Raw genomic sequence first — 16953 nt, 5'->3', positions numbered from 1 at the left:
GATTTGGCCAACTTTTTGGCCGAGCGCTGCAATAGGCGTTGGACCCTGTGTTCAGGCGCTAATCCAGCGATGCGGCCTGATAACACCGATTCCGGGCGCAGCGCAGGTGCGATCATGTGCTGAGTGTCAGCAGACACCCTGATGCCGGCCAGCTCTTAAAGGGGGAAGGGTCAACTTTGACTGCAGCCACGCCCTGCATGCTGTAGCCCTGCAACTAGGCCTCAGCACTGGTTGTGTCCCAAATCAATGCCTGGAGGTAATGGAGAGGGCCCGTGAAAGAGCCCAGCGGTTCTCTGACCATGCGCTGGGTGTGCTCCTTCATGGGGTACGCAAGAGAAGATGGGTCGTGTGCCCGGCTAGTGGCAGGAAGGCTCCCAGGAGCAAGTTCAGGGAGGCCTGGACCAAAATTGCCCGGAGGGTCTCCTCCAACTCCGATGTTCCCAGGAGTGCGGACCAGTGCCGCAAGAAATACAATGACCTATGTCGGCTGGTCAAGGTGAGTACCCTTTCCAGTGTCCCCCTCATCCTTGCATGTGCACCTCCCATTAGGGCCAAAGGGACATCAAAGGTCTAATGCCCAGCCCTCCTCCCGCTGCAATGGCACTTGCATGTTAATCAATAGCTCTTTCTGCACTTATCAGACTGTCCAAGCTATTCCACCATGGGCGGCCTCACACACAGCAACAGGGCACCACACTGTCCAAGCTATTCCACCATGGGAGGCCTCACACACAGCAACGGGGCACCACACTGTCCAAGCTATTCCACCATGGGAGGACTCACACACACCAACGGGGCACCACACTGTACTTAGACGCCCTCCTTTCTCTTGCAGGCCAAGCTGGTGAGGAACGCCAGGAGCCTGCGTGTCACTGGTGGAGGCCCTCGTGATTACCAGGAGCTAACGGTTCTGGAAGAGAGGGTGGCCCGACTCCTGCGTCACCCGGTGACTGGGCCTGTGGCGCTCGGCGACGCAGACCCTATACTGGAACCCACTGGTAAGGACAGGACCGGGTGCACCTCTCTCCTTGCCCTCGCGCATCAGATCTACATCCTTCCCCACTGGCCGAAAAATGCGCATAATGCACCAGTGCGGCCTCCCTCGCTGTCGGCCTGCCCTCACTCTAAAGCTACACTTGTGCCTTCCTGCTTTCAGCTGGTGAGGAGGAGGTGCTCCCTGAAGCCCACACAGCCAGGCCCTCGGAGGAGGAGGACGTCGAGGAGCAGCAGGAAGGCGCCACCTCGGGGGAACCCTCCTCCGCTCCAGGAGATGGCAATGAAGGGGAGACGTCTGGCGTGCCGGAGAGCCAGGGGGAGGCGGGGGAGGGGAGCCCCGAACCTGGTCCCAGTGGCATGGACGCACACGGCAAGGCTCCGGCGGCATGCCAGCCTTCTGCCCAGAGGGGGGAGGCGGTGGAGGGGAGGGCAGAACCTGCTCCCAGTGGCGTGGCCGCACGCGGCAAGGCTCCGGCGGCACGCCAGCCTTCTGCCCAGAGGGGGGAGGCGCCCTCCAGTCCGGACTCGGATGTCGCCCAGGAGGTGCGCCTCCTGGACGAGATGTCGGCGGCGTCGGAGCGGCGGCACGTCGAATTCATGGAGGTGGTGGCACAGATGCCTCACGCCATCGAAAGCCTCGCACAAAGTGTGGTGGCTTTCGGCCAATCCCAGGCCAGGGGGCTGGAGCAAATCACAGCAGCGCACGCCAGGGGGGTGGACCTCCTTGTGGCAGCGCATGAGAGGGGGGTGCAACAACTCGAGGCAGCGCAGCACGCCAGTCGCCAGCTGAGAGGTGCTGGGCAGACAATGGCACTGCAGATGCGGGCACATGCCGGCGCAGTTGGGGCACTGACTTCTGCCACCCTCGCACTGGCGCGGAGGCATCGCCAGGCCAGCCGCCGCCCTGCTGCCGCACACCGGTCTGGTGACCAACAGTTTGGCGCGCTTGCTCCCCAGCCAGGCCGCCCGAGTGCACGTGTGTCTGGCGAGCAGCGCGCGCCTGGCATCACCCACCTTGTCCCCATTGGTGCAGGTGAGCCTGCCACTCCCCCAGCCAGGGTGCAAGGAGCTGCTGCAGGCAGTGAAGAGGGCCACCCACAGCTGCAGCAGCCACCAGCCGGCCCCTCCCGGTCCCGCCCTCATGTAGGCCGACCCCCAAGGGCATCTGGCGAGACGCCTTGTCGCCCTGAAGATCCTTCCCCCAGCCTCGCCACAGCCTCACGGCCCAGCTTGAGGCGCAGCAGCAGGACGGGCCGGGCCAAAAGACGGCTGTCGACTGACTCGCCCTCTCGCCACACCGAATAGAGTGTGGTGAGCAAGGGTTTGGGTGATGCGGGGGCTTCTGTTCTGGGGGGCATTATGTTGTTTGGTTTTATGGGGGTGTTTGTGTTGTGGGGGGGGCTTGTTTTTGTTAGGCCAGTGAGGAAGGCCATTTGGATGTTGATGTTTTGTTAGTCCTCCCCAGGTTTTGGGAGTGACAGAAGTTTGTGACTGTTTTTTGGGAGTCTTCTCTGTTTTGCTCTTCCATGTGGGAAGGGCCCTGAGTTTTTGAAATAAAGATGTTTATTTATTCACCATGTGCAGGTGTCATGTTTCAAGTGATTGTTGGGTTAACCGGCTGAGGGCTTGCGGAGCGGCTGCCTTCAGCTGCGTTCAGTGGCCCAGGCCATTCCCTGACAGGGGGCCTAGAAGTGTCGAGCAATAAGCCCCCGGCGGACGGCCCTTGGACCTTGTCGCTCCCTCCTGGCCTGGTGCTCCTCCTCCTCAGGGTCCTCCTGCTCATCCTCCTGAGGTGGTGGGGCAATGTCAGGTGGCAGTGCCTGAGTCCTGCGGATAGCCAGGTTGTGGAGCATGCAGCACACCACGACGAACTGGGAGACTCTATCCGGCGAATACTGAAGAGACCCGCCCGAACGATCCAGGCAACGGAACCGTTGCTTGAGGACGCCTATTGTTTGCTCTATTAGGTTCCTTGTGGCTTGATGGCTTTCGTTGTATGCCAGCTCCGCTGGGGTCCTGGGCGCGCGGAGCGGGGTCATGAGCCATGTGCACAAAGGGTAGCCCTTGTCCCCGATAAGCCATCCCCTTGGTGGAGGCTGTGCCTGGAACATGTCAGCCACAGCAGTCTGGCGCAGGATAAAGGCATCGTGGCTGCTTCCTGGGAAGCGGGCATTGACAGCTAGGATGCGCTGCCTGTGGTCACACACCAGCTGCACATTTAGGGAATGGTAGCCCTTCCGGTTGCAGTATTGCTCGGCATTGTGGATAGGTGCCCGCATAGCCACATGCATGCAGTCAATGGTGCCCTGCACCATGGGGAAGGCCGCGATCCTGGCAAATCCAACTGCACGCTGCTCCTGCTTGTGTTGGGTCATGGGGAAGGAGATGAATTGGTGCCTCCTCGCGAAAAGTGCTTCGGTGACCTGTCGGATGCAGCGATGCGCGGTGAACTGGGAGATGTTCGCAATGTCCCCAGCAGCGGCTTGGAAGGAGCCGCTTGCATAAATGCTGAGAGCCACCGTGACCTTCACTTCCACCGAGAGAGACGTCCTGGACATGAGCTGTGGCTGCAAATCTGTGTGAAGCAGCTGGCAGATCTCTCCAACCACCTCCCTTCTGAAGCGCAGCCTCTTAACACAATGCGCCGCAGTCATGGTGAGATATGAGACCTGCTCCCGGTATTGCCTGACTGGGTAAGGCCTACGTTGGCGACGCCTAATGGCCCCTCTGCATCTAGGCATGCCTGGCCCTCTCTCAAAGCATCTGCGAGCCCTTCGCACAAAATGTAGCAACTGAGGGTTGGCCCCCCATGCAGCCCCCATTACAAAGTTCCAAACAGCAAAATCACAAGGATGCAAATGTCAAAGCACTGGCTAGAAGCCAAAAATACCTCTCCTATGGTGTCCGAAATCAGTAATCTCTGTGCCTTGCTCTCTGTGCAGAAATCCAAAGCAGTAAAGCCATTGCAGCGAAATGGCTGGCTTTTATGGGTGAGTGGATGTGCCCTTTAATTAGCGCTCCCCGAATCCCACAGGGCCTCTGTTGAGTTCCATTTCACAGTTCTTAGCAGCGCCACGCCCACATCGGCCGGGCACCACTGAATTTCCGGTTTGGGGCGCACAAACGGCGTTGCACGACGAAATGACGTCATAAGATGCACGCGCAGCTGAGCGGGCGCTAACCCTTTGCGCCGGCGCTAAATCCCAGCTGAATTTCGGCGTAGGCGCAGATCCGGCGGTGCCCGGGCGCTAAGTGGCTAGCGCCGGAAATCTGGCGCTAACGGCTGGCACAAACAACTGAATTTCTAGGCCTTTATGTTTAAAGTGACTCAGATATTGGGCCAGAAATTCAGATCGGGGGCTTGCCGCGCGTGCAAGCCCCTGATATGCACTTACCTGACGCGCTGGCCGTTGACCTCCAGGGACGCCTGGAATTCGATTTTGAAAAGGAAGAATCCTGGGCAGCATATGACGTCACGCCGCCCAGGAGTGCAGCCAGCGCGAAGCCTGTAGCGCGCTGTGCAACTGAGTCACGCCCCTTGAGGTCTCAGTTTAACAGGACACGCCCCCAATGTTTCTGCCAAGCTGCTAAGCATTTTACATGCAAAGCAGCAGTTTAAATAGGTTTTGGAAGTTTTTTGAAGATTTTGGTAACTTTTATAAACTTTTAAAAACGTTTACATTATTTCGAAGAATCTGAAGTAGTTTTAAACAGAATTAAAGCAATTTAAAGACTTTTAAAAGCCCTAAAAGAATTTTTTTAATTCCATTTATTTATTTAGCAATGTCGTCGTCATACGTGTCTTCACACTGTTCCCTTTGGGGAACTGTATGAAGTGGTGGAAGGATTTATGGCCATGATTAACGCTCATTCCGTGACCGTAACCATCTTTGAACCAGCCATTAGGGCGGTTAGTCCTATGGCGGGAGGGTTTTACGGGCTCCCACAAGCTATACAAGGAGGGGGGGCCGCCCACACCCACGGACGCAAGTATCCCACTGGATGTCAACCCAGAATTTAGAGCCGGAGCTCCGACTCCACTTGCCGGGACTGTCTGGAGCGGGGTTCGCAACCCTACCCTGATCTGGCCCAGCGGCGGGGATCCTACCACTATGCCAAAGGCCCAATCCGATTAGCAAAGTGAAATGGCTGGAATGAACACAATTCACGGCATTAAAAGAACTAACAATTGAACTGATGATGACCTCAGCAATCTCCTCAAGGAGGTGGAGGCGCAGCGCCTGCTCATCATTGGTAATGAGAAGTCAAGGGTGCCACAAAAAGGGCAGATGATAGCTTGGTCTTTCAAGTGGCAGCATAGGGCTCCAGTCACGGGGAGGGAAAAGGCGCAGGAAACGTATGGGTGTCACCTTTTGTGCGGAGTGGGCCTTTTGCGTAGCAGTAAGCATCCCTGCCGCTGGGCCAGAAGGAGTAGGGTTTCGAACCCCAATCCAGACAGTCCCGGCAAGTGGAGTCGGAGCTCCAACTATAAATTCTGGGTGGACATCCAGCGGGATACTTGCGTCCGTGGGTGTGGGTGGCCGCCCCCTCAGATGGGTTGTGGGAGCCCGTAAAACCCTCACGCCATAGGACGAACCACCCTAATGGCTGGTTCAAAGATGGTTACGGTCACGGAATGAGCGTTAATCACGGCCATAAATCCTTCCACCACTTCATACAGTTCCCGAAAGGGAACAGTGTGAGGATACGTACGACGATGACCTCTTGCGCAATGCACCTCCTTGGACCCTCAGTCGCAGATGCGAGGGGGCAAGTCGTGCAATTGTTAAATTTTTCATTTTATTGACATGTAAAATGTTGGCCCAGTAATTCCCTTCCAAATGCGTGAGTACGGTGGGGGTACTTACGCGTCTGGCCGGAGGAAATGCCAGTTTTCAGCATGCACAGTGCATGTGGGGAAAACTGGCATTTCCTGTCCTCTGAACGAAGGGGTTCAGAGGCAGAACGCATGAGACTGCACAGGCAGCGCGTGCGCAGTAAAATTCGCCGCTTTCATTCATGCTTTCAGTGAGGTCAAGTCCTTACAACTTACACATGAAAAAAGCATGGGTACAGTTGCTCCAGAGGCTGCGGAGGAAGATATTTCTTATCGTGGAGCTTCTGAAAGTATGTATGTCTGTATATATTCCTTTGCGTGTTATGTATATATTCCTTTACTTATGTGTATGAATGTATTATTTAATTATGACTTTCAGAGAAAGTAACTTATTGGAAAATCATAATTAAAAACATACATTCATACACATAAGTAAAGGAATATAAAACATACATACATATACGTAAAGGAATATATGCGGACATACATACATAATTACTTATTACTGATGAAAAGTTTCTTTCTTAAAAGTGCTGGAAATGTTACATTACTCATTTTAGAACACTCATTTTCACATTCCAGTCACACAGCCACAATTGCTCCTTCTACCTACCGTTCTGAAAAGCCGTTTAAAAAAAAATAATTAAACTTTAAAACTTACTTAAAATTTCTTAAAATAACTTCCCTCCCTTTCCCAAACAAAAATATTGCCTTTCAGAAGCTCCACGATAAAATATATCTTCTTCCACAGCCTTGGAACAACTTTACACATGCTTTTTTCAAGTGTAACTTGTAAGGACTTACCCTTACTGAATCCATGAATGAAATCGACGAAGTTCACTGCGCAAGCGCTGCCTGTGCAGTCGCACGCGCTGTGCCTCTGAACCCCTTCGTTCAGAGGACTGGAAATGCCGGCGTTCCCCGCATGCGCTGTGCATGCTGAACGCCGGCATTTCCACCGGCCAGATGCGTGAGTACCCAGACCGTACTCACGCATTTGGACCCGAATTTCTGGCCCATTGTCTCTTTAACCAGGGTACAAAACAAGGTCATTCAAAGAAACGTTCTTCATTTAAAATCTGTTTCTTTAAAACTTTCAAAATAAAATTATACATAATTTTCGCATCTAAATGTGTTCAAAGATATCCAAATAATTCATTACAGTTACTCTTCGTAGTATGTTGCGTGCACCGTATAACAGACTCTATCATTAATTTGGTCGATAGATATTTTAGTACAAGTAAAGTTTCTTCGTTATTTTGTTATGTAAAATAAACATTCTACAGTAACGACAGAATCAAAGGCACAACAAATTGCAATATACAGAATCAAATTATTTTTTCGAACAAATGTTTTGTACTATGCCATTAACACGCAATTACAAAGAACATAGTGTACTTCAATGATGTGGCCATGTTCATTGAATTATTAATATTATCAACATTTTAAAGTTTTTGGGAAGGCATTTTGGACATTATATGCTCTCTCGTGTTGCTCTCTGGTTTAAGCAGTATGATGATACATTTTGGAACGAAAATACAGAGAAGCAACCCAAAACTGGATGCCAAAATAGCAAACACTTCTATAGCTACGGTATATTTTCCAGGAGAGCTCACGTAGGCTGGAATGAATGCAATCCATACAGCACAGAAGATAAGCATGCTAAAGGTTATACATTGGGCCTCATTGAAATTATCGGGCAGTTTCCGGGCTAGAAATGCAAGAATAAAACAAACACAGGACAGGAAAGCAATATAAGCTGACACACAATAAAAGGCTGTTCTAGACCCCACACTGCATTCTAAAATAATAATTTCCCTGTAATAGTTTGTGTTTTTCATAGGAAAAGGTGGCGCTATACTTAGCCATATAGTACAAATCAACCCTTGAATAAATGTCAGAGCGAATACGCCGAAGCGTTGCTGTGTGGGTCCAAACCATTTCATTAGATTGTTGTTGGGAAGTGTTGCTTTAAAGGCCATCAGGACAAGGATAGTCTTTGCCAAAACACAAGAAATGCATAAAACGAAAGTAATGCCAAACGATACACGTTGTAACGCACAGGACCAAAATGAAGGTTCGCCAATATAAGTAAGAGAGCACAGGAAACAAAGAGTTAATGCAAAGAGAAGAAGAAAGCTCAGCTCGGAATTGTTAGCCTTCACAATGGGAGTGTCCTTATACTGAAGGAAGACACCAGCTATTGTTGTAGTTCCACAGACTCCGCTCAAAGCGAGCGTCACTAATACGATTCCCAAAGTCTCTCCAAAAGAGAGAAACTCAATTTCTTTTGCGGCGCATGTGTCTTTGCTCGGATTTGGCCAGTAATCGAAAGGGCACTGAGTGCAGTCTAAGGCATCTAGGAGAAATGGTAAGTGGTAAACGTAAGTCAAACGTCTTGAGGCATCCGAGTGAAAGACTTGGAAAGACAAACATGGAACTCGAGTTTTAGCATACCTGTGGTGTTACTGATCTCACCGTCAGCGCATTGAGTGCAGTCAAAGCAGCAGCTCGGCTGTCCCTTTCTCTGGACTTTCCGTGTCCCTGGGGTGCAGCTCTCTGTGCAAATTGCACGTGGAATCTTAAGACAAATTGACAGTAATGTTTACGGTATGACACATTTACTATGATATCCTGTGCAACATATACCGGCTATAAAGTCATTTGAAATATAGAAACTTGCAATGTAGTACTTGTTCATTTTTTCGAAGGTTTTGCATGTAATTATTCAGTCTCAGCTATGCATTTATAACTCAAAAGTATAAAATCAAATGAAAATGTAGAAATTCAGCAATAGCCCTTTCCCCATAGCCCAGTGAATGTTTTCTTTTCAAATATTTATCCAATTCCCTTGTGAAAATTATTATTGAAACTGCGGCTTCCACCCAGTGTTTTATAAATGTTTAGCATAAGCACCTTGCTTTGCACTCTGTGCCTCTATATATAATGCTAAGCATTCCGTATACCTTTAGAACAGCCATTTCTACTAGTCCTGCTACTTTAAAGACATGTGTACCTACACCCCCAGGCCTCTCTGATCCTGCACCCCCTTTAAAATTGTACCATTTAGTTTACATTGCCTCTCCTCATTCTACCTACCAAAATTAATATTTTCACTCTTATCTGCGTTAAATTTCATCTGCCATGTGTCTGCCAATTACAGTAGTCTGCCTATGTCCCCCTGAAGTCTGTTACTATCTTCCTCACAGTTTACTAAATTTCCAAGTTTCGTGTCGTCTTCACGGTGTGAAATTATGCCCTTTATATCGAAGTGCAGCTTATTAATATATATCAAAAAGAGCAATGGACCCAACTCCGACCCCTGGGGGACAACATTGCTCACTTCCCTCCAGTGTAAAATGCAACCGTTCACCGCTGCTCTCTGCTTGCCGTCCCTTAGCCAATTTCAGATCCACGCAGTCATTGCCCCTTTAATCCCATGGGCTTCAATTTTATCAACAAGTCTATTATGTGGTATTTTATCGAAAGACTTTATAATCAACATCAACCGCTCTACCCTCAACACCCATTTCTATTTCTTCATCAAATAACTCTATGCTGTTAGTCAAACACGACATGCCTTTAACAAATCGTTGTTGGTTTTCAGCTAGAAACACATATTTTTCAAGTGCCAATGAAAATTGTACTGGAGTAATGTCTCTAAAAATGTCCCCACCGCTGATGTTAGGTTCAATGGCCGGTAATTGATGGGGTTTTCCCTCTCCCCTTTTCTGAACAAGGGTGTAACATCTGCAATCCCCCTGCCCTCTGGCACCATTCCCATATCTAAGGAGGATTGGAAGATTGTGGTCAGAGTCCCCACAATTTCTACCCTTACTTCCCTCAGCAGCCTAGGATGCATAGACTGTGGGTATGCACCCTTTCTACATTCAGTGCTGCCAAACTTTTAATTGCCTCCGCTATCAATTTTTATCCTGTCAAATGTCTCTGCTGGATCCGTTGCTCTGACATGTGCAGCACTCTTTTATTTACTGAAGACAGATGCAAAGTATTAATTTATTGCCTCAGCCATGTCGTGTACCTCCAGAAGAATATTCATTTTAGATCCCTAATCAGTTCAACTCTTCTTTCAACTCTTCTCTCCTTTAAGGTTAAAGAGATCAAGGGGTATGGGGAGAAAGCAGGGACAGGGTAATGACTTTAGATGATCAGAAGATACTAAGTTAGGATGCACGGTAGGGGAGGGCTAAATATTTGCTTTGGGAATTGTGGAAAATGGGCGACAGCATTACGTCCCCATTCTTTTTCCACTGCCAAAGAAAATCGGGCGGAGGTCAAAAGGGGCTACCAATAGTTTACTAATATTGGGTTTGAGATTGTGAAAATTGTATTCAGTGTTCCACAGTGGGATGAAGCCTTCAGCTCACAGCTCTGCGGTCAGATACACTCCAGGCACCAGGGGTAAAATGGTGGAATGTGAACATGCTTGTGAGCTGAATTCCGTAGTGTGCTGGTTAACATTTCAAATTCAGTTGTAAAAATTGGCCCGGAAATTCGGGTCTCCACGGGAGAGTAAGCACGGGGTACTCACGCGTAGGCCCAATGGAAGTGCTGGTTTCGTGCATGCACTGCACATGCGCGGGAAACTGGCACTTCCGTTCCCCTGAAGAAGGGGTTCACAGGTGGAACGCATGCGCCGGAGGGGCAGCGCGTGCGCATCGAACTTGCATTTTTTTGCAGGATTCTCCGGGAGGGTAAGTCTCCAGCAGTTACACTTTTAAAAAGCAGGCGCAAGGCCTGCTTTTAACAAGGTAAGTGGTGAATTAATTAAAATTAAAACATTTTTTCCACAGGTTTATTATTTTTTAATACTTTAAAGAGAGGTAAGTTTATTTTTAGCCCCGTTAGAAAATGTAATTAATTTTATCAAAGATTTAAATTATTGTTTAAAATAGTTATTTCATGTAACTTATAGTTATTTTAAAAATGTGATTTAAAAAAAAATGTATTTGACTTTTAGTGATGTTTTGGGGCTTATAGTATTTATAGGTTTGACAGCTCTTCCTGTCAAACTTATGAATGAAGCATTCCCTGCTACCATTAGCTCTCCATGGCCCACGTGATCCCAGGGGACGCATTGAACTAACTGCGCCCCTGGGATATGCAAGCACTGCGTGCCGGCAGTTGGAGCAGGCCCAGGATTGGAATCCCACGCGGGCCCGCAGCTCAACGGCCGGCGCGCTAGGTAAGTGCAGGTCGGAGGCTTGCACCCGCGGGAAGCTCCCGACCCGAATTTCTGGGCCATTGTATTCAAGACCCGCTTCTCCAGAAACAAGCCTCCAATAAATAGATAGTTACTATTGTAAAACGAATCAAATTTGATGCAATATTCCTTTAATAGGCTTACCTTGTTCTTTCCGCCATTCCATACAATAGATGTTATATTTAGCGCGATTTGTTGAGTGGCAGATGCATCGTAATAGCCAACAATCACAATCTCTGCAACACCATCTTTACTGAGTTGCCAGTTTATCAAGTCGTAAATAGCCACTGGATCCCCATTGGAATCAAAGGAGACGTTGTCACCAGTATTAGTTGTGAAATTTACTGACCGTATATAATGAAGTAGCTGCAAACATATAACGTGGCACATATTTAAGATGAAGCAAGAATTATATATTTATGTTTTTGCATATTACAATATAAAAAGCAGTTAATCAGACCTATATATACGTAAGATTCATTAAAATTGCTGGAGTAATTATACATAACGAAATGTGAGACCGCCAATCGGAGCCATCTGTGTTCAGTTTATCTATGGGATTGTGCATCGCTGTGTACTGTTATCCCAACGGAGACAAAAGCACACTAAAAAGACCTGCGTCCAATTTCAGTAAAAGCTCTTATAAATCCCTCCCGATTCCCTAAAGTAGTCAAGCAAGCTCCAAGAGACCATTGTTATTCAGGACTTTAGTAGATGTATTCAGCCTGCCCACCCTTCGACCATGTCTCCGCGCCCTTAGGCTCAAAGGATTATACAGGACTGAAGACGATAATCCTTAAATAAGTGGGACTGGTCGCAGTGGTGCCTGAGGTCTTACCCCATTTACCTTAGACATCCCAGCCGTTGTGTCCATGAAACATTACCCTTTGTCCTCTAACATTACCGCCATTCAATGTCAAATTGGACAGACTATTTCAGATGTTTATCAGCTTCTATGAGAAGAATTAGAGATAGATTTTCATTCTCAGCATCGTGGGGTAGAAGTCCATATTGTAAAATTATTCGGTAGTTTTATATTCAAGGCTCCCCCCCCCCACCTCTTATCCACGATTCTGAAACTCCATCCCACTATTTCTCAACCAGGTATTCATTTTCCTCATCGAATTTTGAAAGAATGCTCCTTTGCCCTAAAGCCTGTGCTGAGATTGAACATTAGTCTGGGGTCCAGCTTATCTAGCCCCTTCTGAATAACTTGAATTTCTAAATAAGGTAACTTCTAAGTCGCTCCAGCAGAAGGCATTTCTAGTCTCTTTAGTATTTCCCCATAGTCCCGGTGCCCTATCCCATCTTCAACTTATATTTCCTTCTTTTTAACCACTCTAAGAAAAGTATGCCCAGCTGCAGCATGGTGCCCAGTATTGGGGCGCGCAGTTTCCAGTAAGTAATGGCTAGCTTGAATAAAGCATTGAGTGGAACAGTACTTTGTAAAACGTAGCTTTCACTTCCTGAACTTTTCTTCTGTCCCTCTATGCATCCTAAGATGTATTTTTTCTTTCACCGGCACTGCATATGGTACTGACTGTTTCAGCGTCAGTTCTGTTGTAAAAAAAAGAAATTAGACGCTTTTCCGGTGTCTAACCGATGAGCGTCTCCAATGCTTGGTTCATTTCCTTGCTTCATGACTTTTCCTTTACCAATATTCATTGTTTTTTAAATCAACATGAGAAGATCCCTTTGACCCTCGTCCACTTATTCGACACTATGTAACATGTTTTCCTTCAAATTATTAATAGATATCAAACATAACCATAATCCCAGAACTAACCCCTGCGATACCCTTCCCCGTCACCTCTTTCCATATAAATGCTTATTCCTTGAAGGTTACACTTTGCTTATTCCAATAGTTCAAAATGTTCCATCCAAACCTGTGGATTTCTGATTTGTAAAGTAAATTCCTTAGTCCTATCTTATCAAGGGATTTGTTAAAGCCTATGACCAAAGATTCCCACCTGCTCGCTCACTTGCCGGAGATCCCACTCCCACTTTTATTTAAATGCACAGGAAAATCGCGTGCCGGCGAGAAAGGGTTTCCCGGATAAATCATCTCATTTCCATTTGTGAAACAGTCCAGTAATTTTTTCCGATGTTATTCACCATCATTCGATTCATTTAGCAGCATTCCTGCCTCTAATGCACTGGTAATAAATTGAAGTCCGCCACATAATAAAAGCATCGCAGTCACTGGTGCAATGTAGGAAGCGCGGCAGCCAATTCGAGCACAGCAAGATCCCTCAAACAGCAATGTGAAAATGACCAGATAATCTGTTTCAGTGATGTTGATTGAGGGATAAACATTGACCAGGACACGGGGAGAACTCCTTCCTTGAAATAGTGTCATGGGATCTTTTACGTCCACCTGAGAGAGCAGACCTGCCTCGGTTTAACGTCTCTTCCGAAAGACAGCGCCTCAGACAGTGCAGCACTCCCTCAGTACTGCACTGGGGGTATCAGCCTAGAATTTTGTGCTTCAAGTCTCTGGAGTGGGACTTGAATCCACAGCCTTCTGACTCAATTAATATGTTAAAACATATTGGTGATTGCCTCGTGTGCTGTTTGTGGAGGGGGCGGGATTGCTGTGACAGACGTTGGCCTGATAACAGCAAAACCCAAACTTCAAAAGGTATTTCCCTGAATGCGTGAAACAGTCTGAGGGCGAAACAAGGAGGTATATAAATGCAGTTCTATATTTATAATTTGGCACACCAGTTGGGTGGCAAAGCAAATAAGCAGCTAGATCAAAATGTTTTCATTATCATTTACTCGTGTCAGCTTCTTACCTGCCACGGTTCATAAGTAGAAATGTGCGCACACGTGCCATTTGTAAACTGGCCTTCTCCATCTTCACAGGTAAGCAAAGCGTGCATTGCATGGGCGAAGGCGTAGACTGCTTTGTATACGTTATAGGAACTTCCATCCATAGTTATGTCAGAATATGCATTGTTTACTCGTTGTAGAGATTCATGGCCTGTACATTGCTGATTTTCAGCAGAAGAATTTGATGTACTTTTGTTTTCTGATAATGGAGTACACTTGAATGTTGTTTCCCAAAATTCCGTGAGTAAACTGTTGCCCGGGAGTGTAGATGGGTGAACCGTAAGAAGAAATTCTCGTAATCCTAGCACTTGTGCCACATGGATGGCAGGTCCCATTGTCCCAATAAGGAATCTCGTCCTTTCCTCTGGAGTAAGTAATTCGGAAGTCACCCAGGATTCGCTTCCTATCCACTGTATCCCCGTCACATTCTGACGTACAATTTCTCTAAACAAAATCCGCATTTCTCCTGTGGCAGAAAACGCGACTATGACTTTTGTTGTTGACTTTTTGATTACCTCAACAATTTTTCTTATCCTTTCATTGGAATCGGTTCTAGAAAACGACACTGAGAAAGCGACGCAAATTCCCAGCTTTTCAATGTCTTCCATAAAAGCTTGCATTCCAAAATTGCCATAGTCATTGTTGCTTCTAATGGTTCCGATCCATGTCCACCCAAAGGCTTTAACCAGCTGAGCTAAAAGCTTAGACTGATAGAAATCACTGGGTATTGTTCTATAAAACGCGGGGTATTCCTGTCTATTACTGAGACACGCACACGTGGAAAAGGAGCTAATCTGTTGGAGAAAAACACAAAAAACCGTAGCCCATGTGCAATGGGACGCAAAGTAAACAAGATCAATATTACACAAGCGACATTCAGGAAAGTTAAAATATTTTACTGGAACTTCTTTCAACCAAATTGCATTGAAGTTGCACAAAATAAAATGACAATTAGTTTTTCTATTGTTTACATCAGTTCATAAGTTCAACGTAATATATTAAAGTAATTCCAGTATTTAATGCAAACAGTGCATTTTCCACTACTAGTTCATTTACTGTATTGGGCCCGATTTTGTTGTCAGCAGAGAACCAATGGCGCTAGCTGTTCTTTACGTGTTCAATTGCCCACAGACGTTTTATGGGATTTTGCACTGGAACTTGATCTCCTTAACCAATCAGAATGAAGCAATTGTAATGAGCAGTGCAGAGTTTGAACCAGGAAGTGTAACATAAGAACATAAGAAATAGGAGCAGGAGTAGGCCAATCGGCCCCTCGAGCCTGCTCTGCCATTCAATAAGATCATGGCTGATCTGATCCTAACAGCCAATCCACTATCACAGAACCATCTCCTGAATCTAACAGAATTAGACACACGAAATAGGAGCAGGATCAGGCTACACGGCCCCTGGGCCCGCTCCGCTACCCACAGGGCCATGACCGATCCGAACCTAGGCTCATGTCCAAATTCCTGCCCGCTGCCCGTAACCCTTAATTCCCTTTACTTCTAGGAAACTGTCTATTTCTGTTTTAAATTTATGTAATGATGTAGCTTCTACAGCTTTTTGGGGCAGCATATTCCATGGACCTACCACCCTCTGAGTGAAGTAGTTCCTGCTCATCTCAGTTTTGAAAGAGCAGCCCCTTATTCTAAGACTATGCCCCCTAGTTCTAGTTTCACCCATCATCGGGAACATCCTCCCCGCATCCACCCGATCCAACCCCTTCACAATCTTATATGTTTCAATAAGATCGCCTCTCATTCTTCTGAACTCCAATGAGTAGAGTCCCAATCTACTCAAGTTATAATAATTGAATTCAATGCCAAATCATTCACAGAAAGCGAAATAAAGAGGGGAGGAAAAGATGGGATTAAGACAGAGATGAAAGAGACAGAAGAAAAAAGTTTTAAAAATATTATTTAATTTTGTTTATTTTTAAAATTCTCCAACAATAATTCAAAACTGAAGGAATAACACACCACACTTGCAAAAGTTAATTTTCAGTGCCACAGAGGCTGCTTGGCTGTGATTAGGATGTATCAAACCATTTTTAAAAATTACTTATACTAGAATGGACATGCCCAAACTTTTTCTGGTGCGATTAGTGGGTATCTATCATGCAAGTACAGCAACTTGACACATTCCACGTATTACAGTGCATGGTGTCCTGGCAAAATGCTGGAATAGCTAAGCTTCTGGAGGAGCAGGGCAACGCGGACAGCAAATTCCTTTTTTTAACGTTAACTGCGCATGCGCAGTAACCGGAAGTTGCTGTCCAATTTATAATTTACGGTGATATCCTCACCGTTCTTTTACCGCAGAATTTATTTCAGCACATAAGAGAATGAAATTTGGCAGAACTATTAATAGAAGTCTTTATCTCCCACAGTGTTGCTAGCTTACCAATGGAATTCCAAAAAGACCAATTGTCCTTGCCACTGCAATCGACTCCGAGGATCCACCGCCTGTAACAATAGCCGGGACAACGGGAAGACCTTTGCAATCTGTAGCAGAAAAACTGTCTTCCATTCCATTAACAAGCACCAAGGCGGCTTTTGTTGCGGCCGTGGATGAAGAACAGTCATCAAGAATCGTGTAACCTATTGTAATATTTGGAAGCAATGTTTGGCTTCTATTTATTTCTTCTATGGCAAAGATCATAGTCTGCAGAAGGCGGAAAGATCTGAAATCGAAACTGTAGTGTACACAACTGCAAGTTAGTCTCAAATATTAACATCAAATTTTGGCCATTATTACATTACTGGAAATATATTTAACTCTTTTTTCCCTCGAATTAAGCATGAATAAGTGTTTCATTTGACCGTTTTTGCTTTTAATATTCCTAAACTCTGCCGTTATCAAGGTCATATTTTCAGTATTAACTTGAATTCAAAATCCTAGCTAATTTAAGCAGCATGTTCCACGTTTAAATTGTACTTTAATGGGTAACTCAATGCTTAATTCATAAAATAGATAGCCTATATTGCGTTAGTTTACTCTAGCTGATCAGAATTTATAAGAAATCGAAATTTCTTCACTCAGAGGGTGGTGAATGTTTGAA

General features: G+C 46.5%; 1 protein-coding gene across 1 annotated transcript; it reads right to left on the bottom strand.

Annotated features, from left to right (window-relative positions):
• Positions 1-7077: 7077 nt before the first annotated feature.
• LOC147115424 (extracellular calcium-sensing receptor-like) lies at positions 7078-16568 on the bottom strand. Its single transcript, XM_085989416.1, has 5 exons — positions 16296-16568; positions 13856-14686; positions 11202-11423; positions 8291-8414; positions 7078-8192 (listed from the first exon to the last, which is right to left on the bottom strand). Exons 1-5 carry the CDS (start codon positions 16551-16553, stop codon positions 7279-7281), a joined length of 2349 nt encoding a protein of 782 aa, XP_085845542.1. The 5' UTR covers positions 16554-16568; the 3' UTR covers positions 7078-7278.
• Positions 16569-16953: the final 385 nt, after the last annotated feature.

The sequence above is a fragment of the Somniosus microcephalus genome, chromosome 6 (genome assembly GCF_052327205.1).
Source record: "Somniosus microcephalus isolate GS21.2 chromosome 6, FLI_Smic_1.0, whole genome shotgun sequence".
In the NCBI taxonomy this organism is placed as follows: domain Eukaryota; kingdom Metazoa; phylum Chordata; class Chondrichthyes; order Squaliformes; family Somniosidae; genus Somniosus; species Somniosus microcephalus.
Note: the sequence above shows the minus strand (reverse complement) of the source record. Positions and strands in the feature narration are given on the sequence as shown.

Bases quoted from the DNA above. Each gene is read 5' to 3' on its own strand.
- LOC147115424 (XM_085989416.1), bottom strand. From the start codon at position 16,553: ATGATCTTTGCCATAGAAGAAATAAATAGAAGCCAAACATTGCTTCCA. The intron at 14,687-16,295 runs GTAAGCTAGCAA...TTTCTCCAACAG, and splicing joins GTCTTTTTGGAATTCCATTG to ATTAGCTCCTTTTCCACGTG. The intron at 8,193-8,290 runs GTATGCTAAAAC...CATTTCTCCTAG, and splicing joins TGAGATCAGTAACACCACAG to ATGCCTTAGACTGCACTCAG.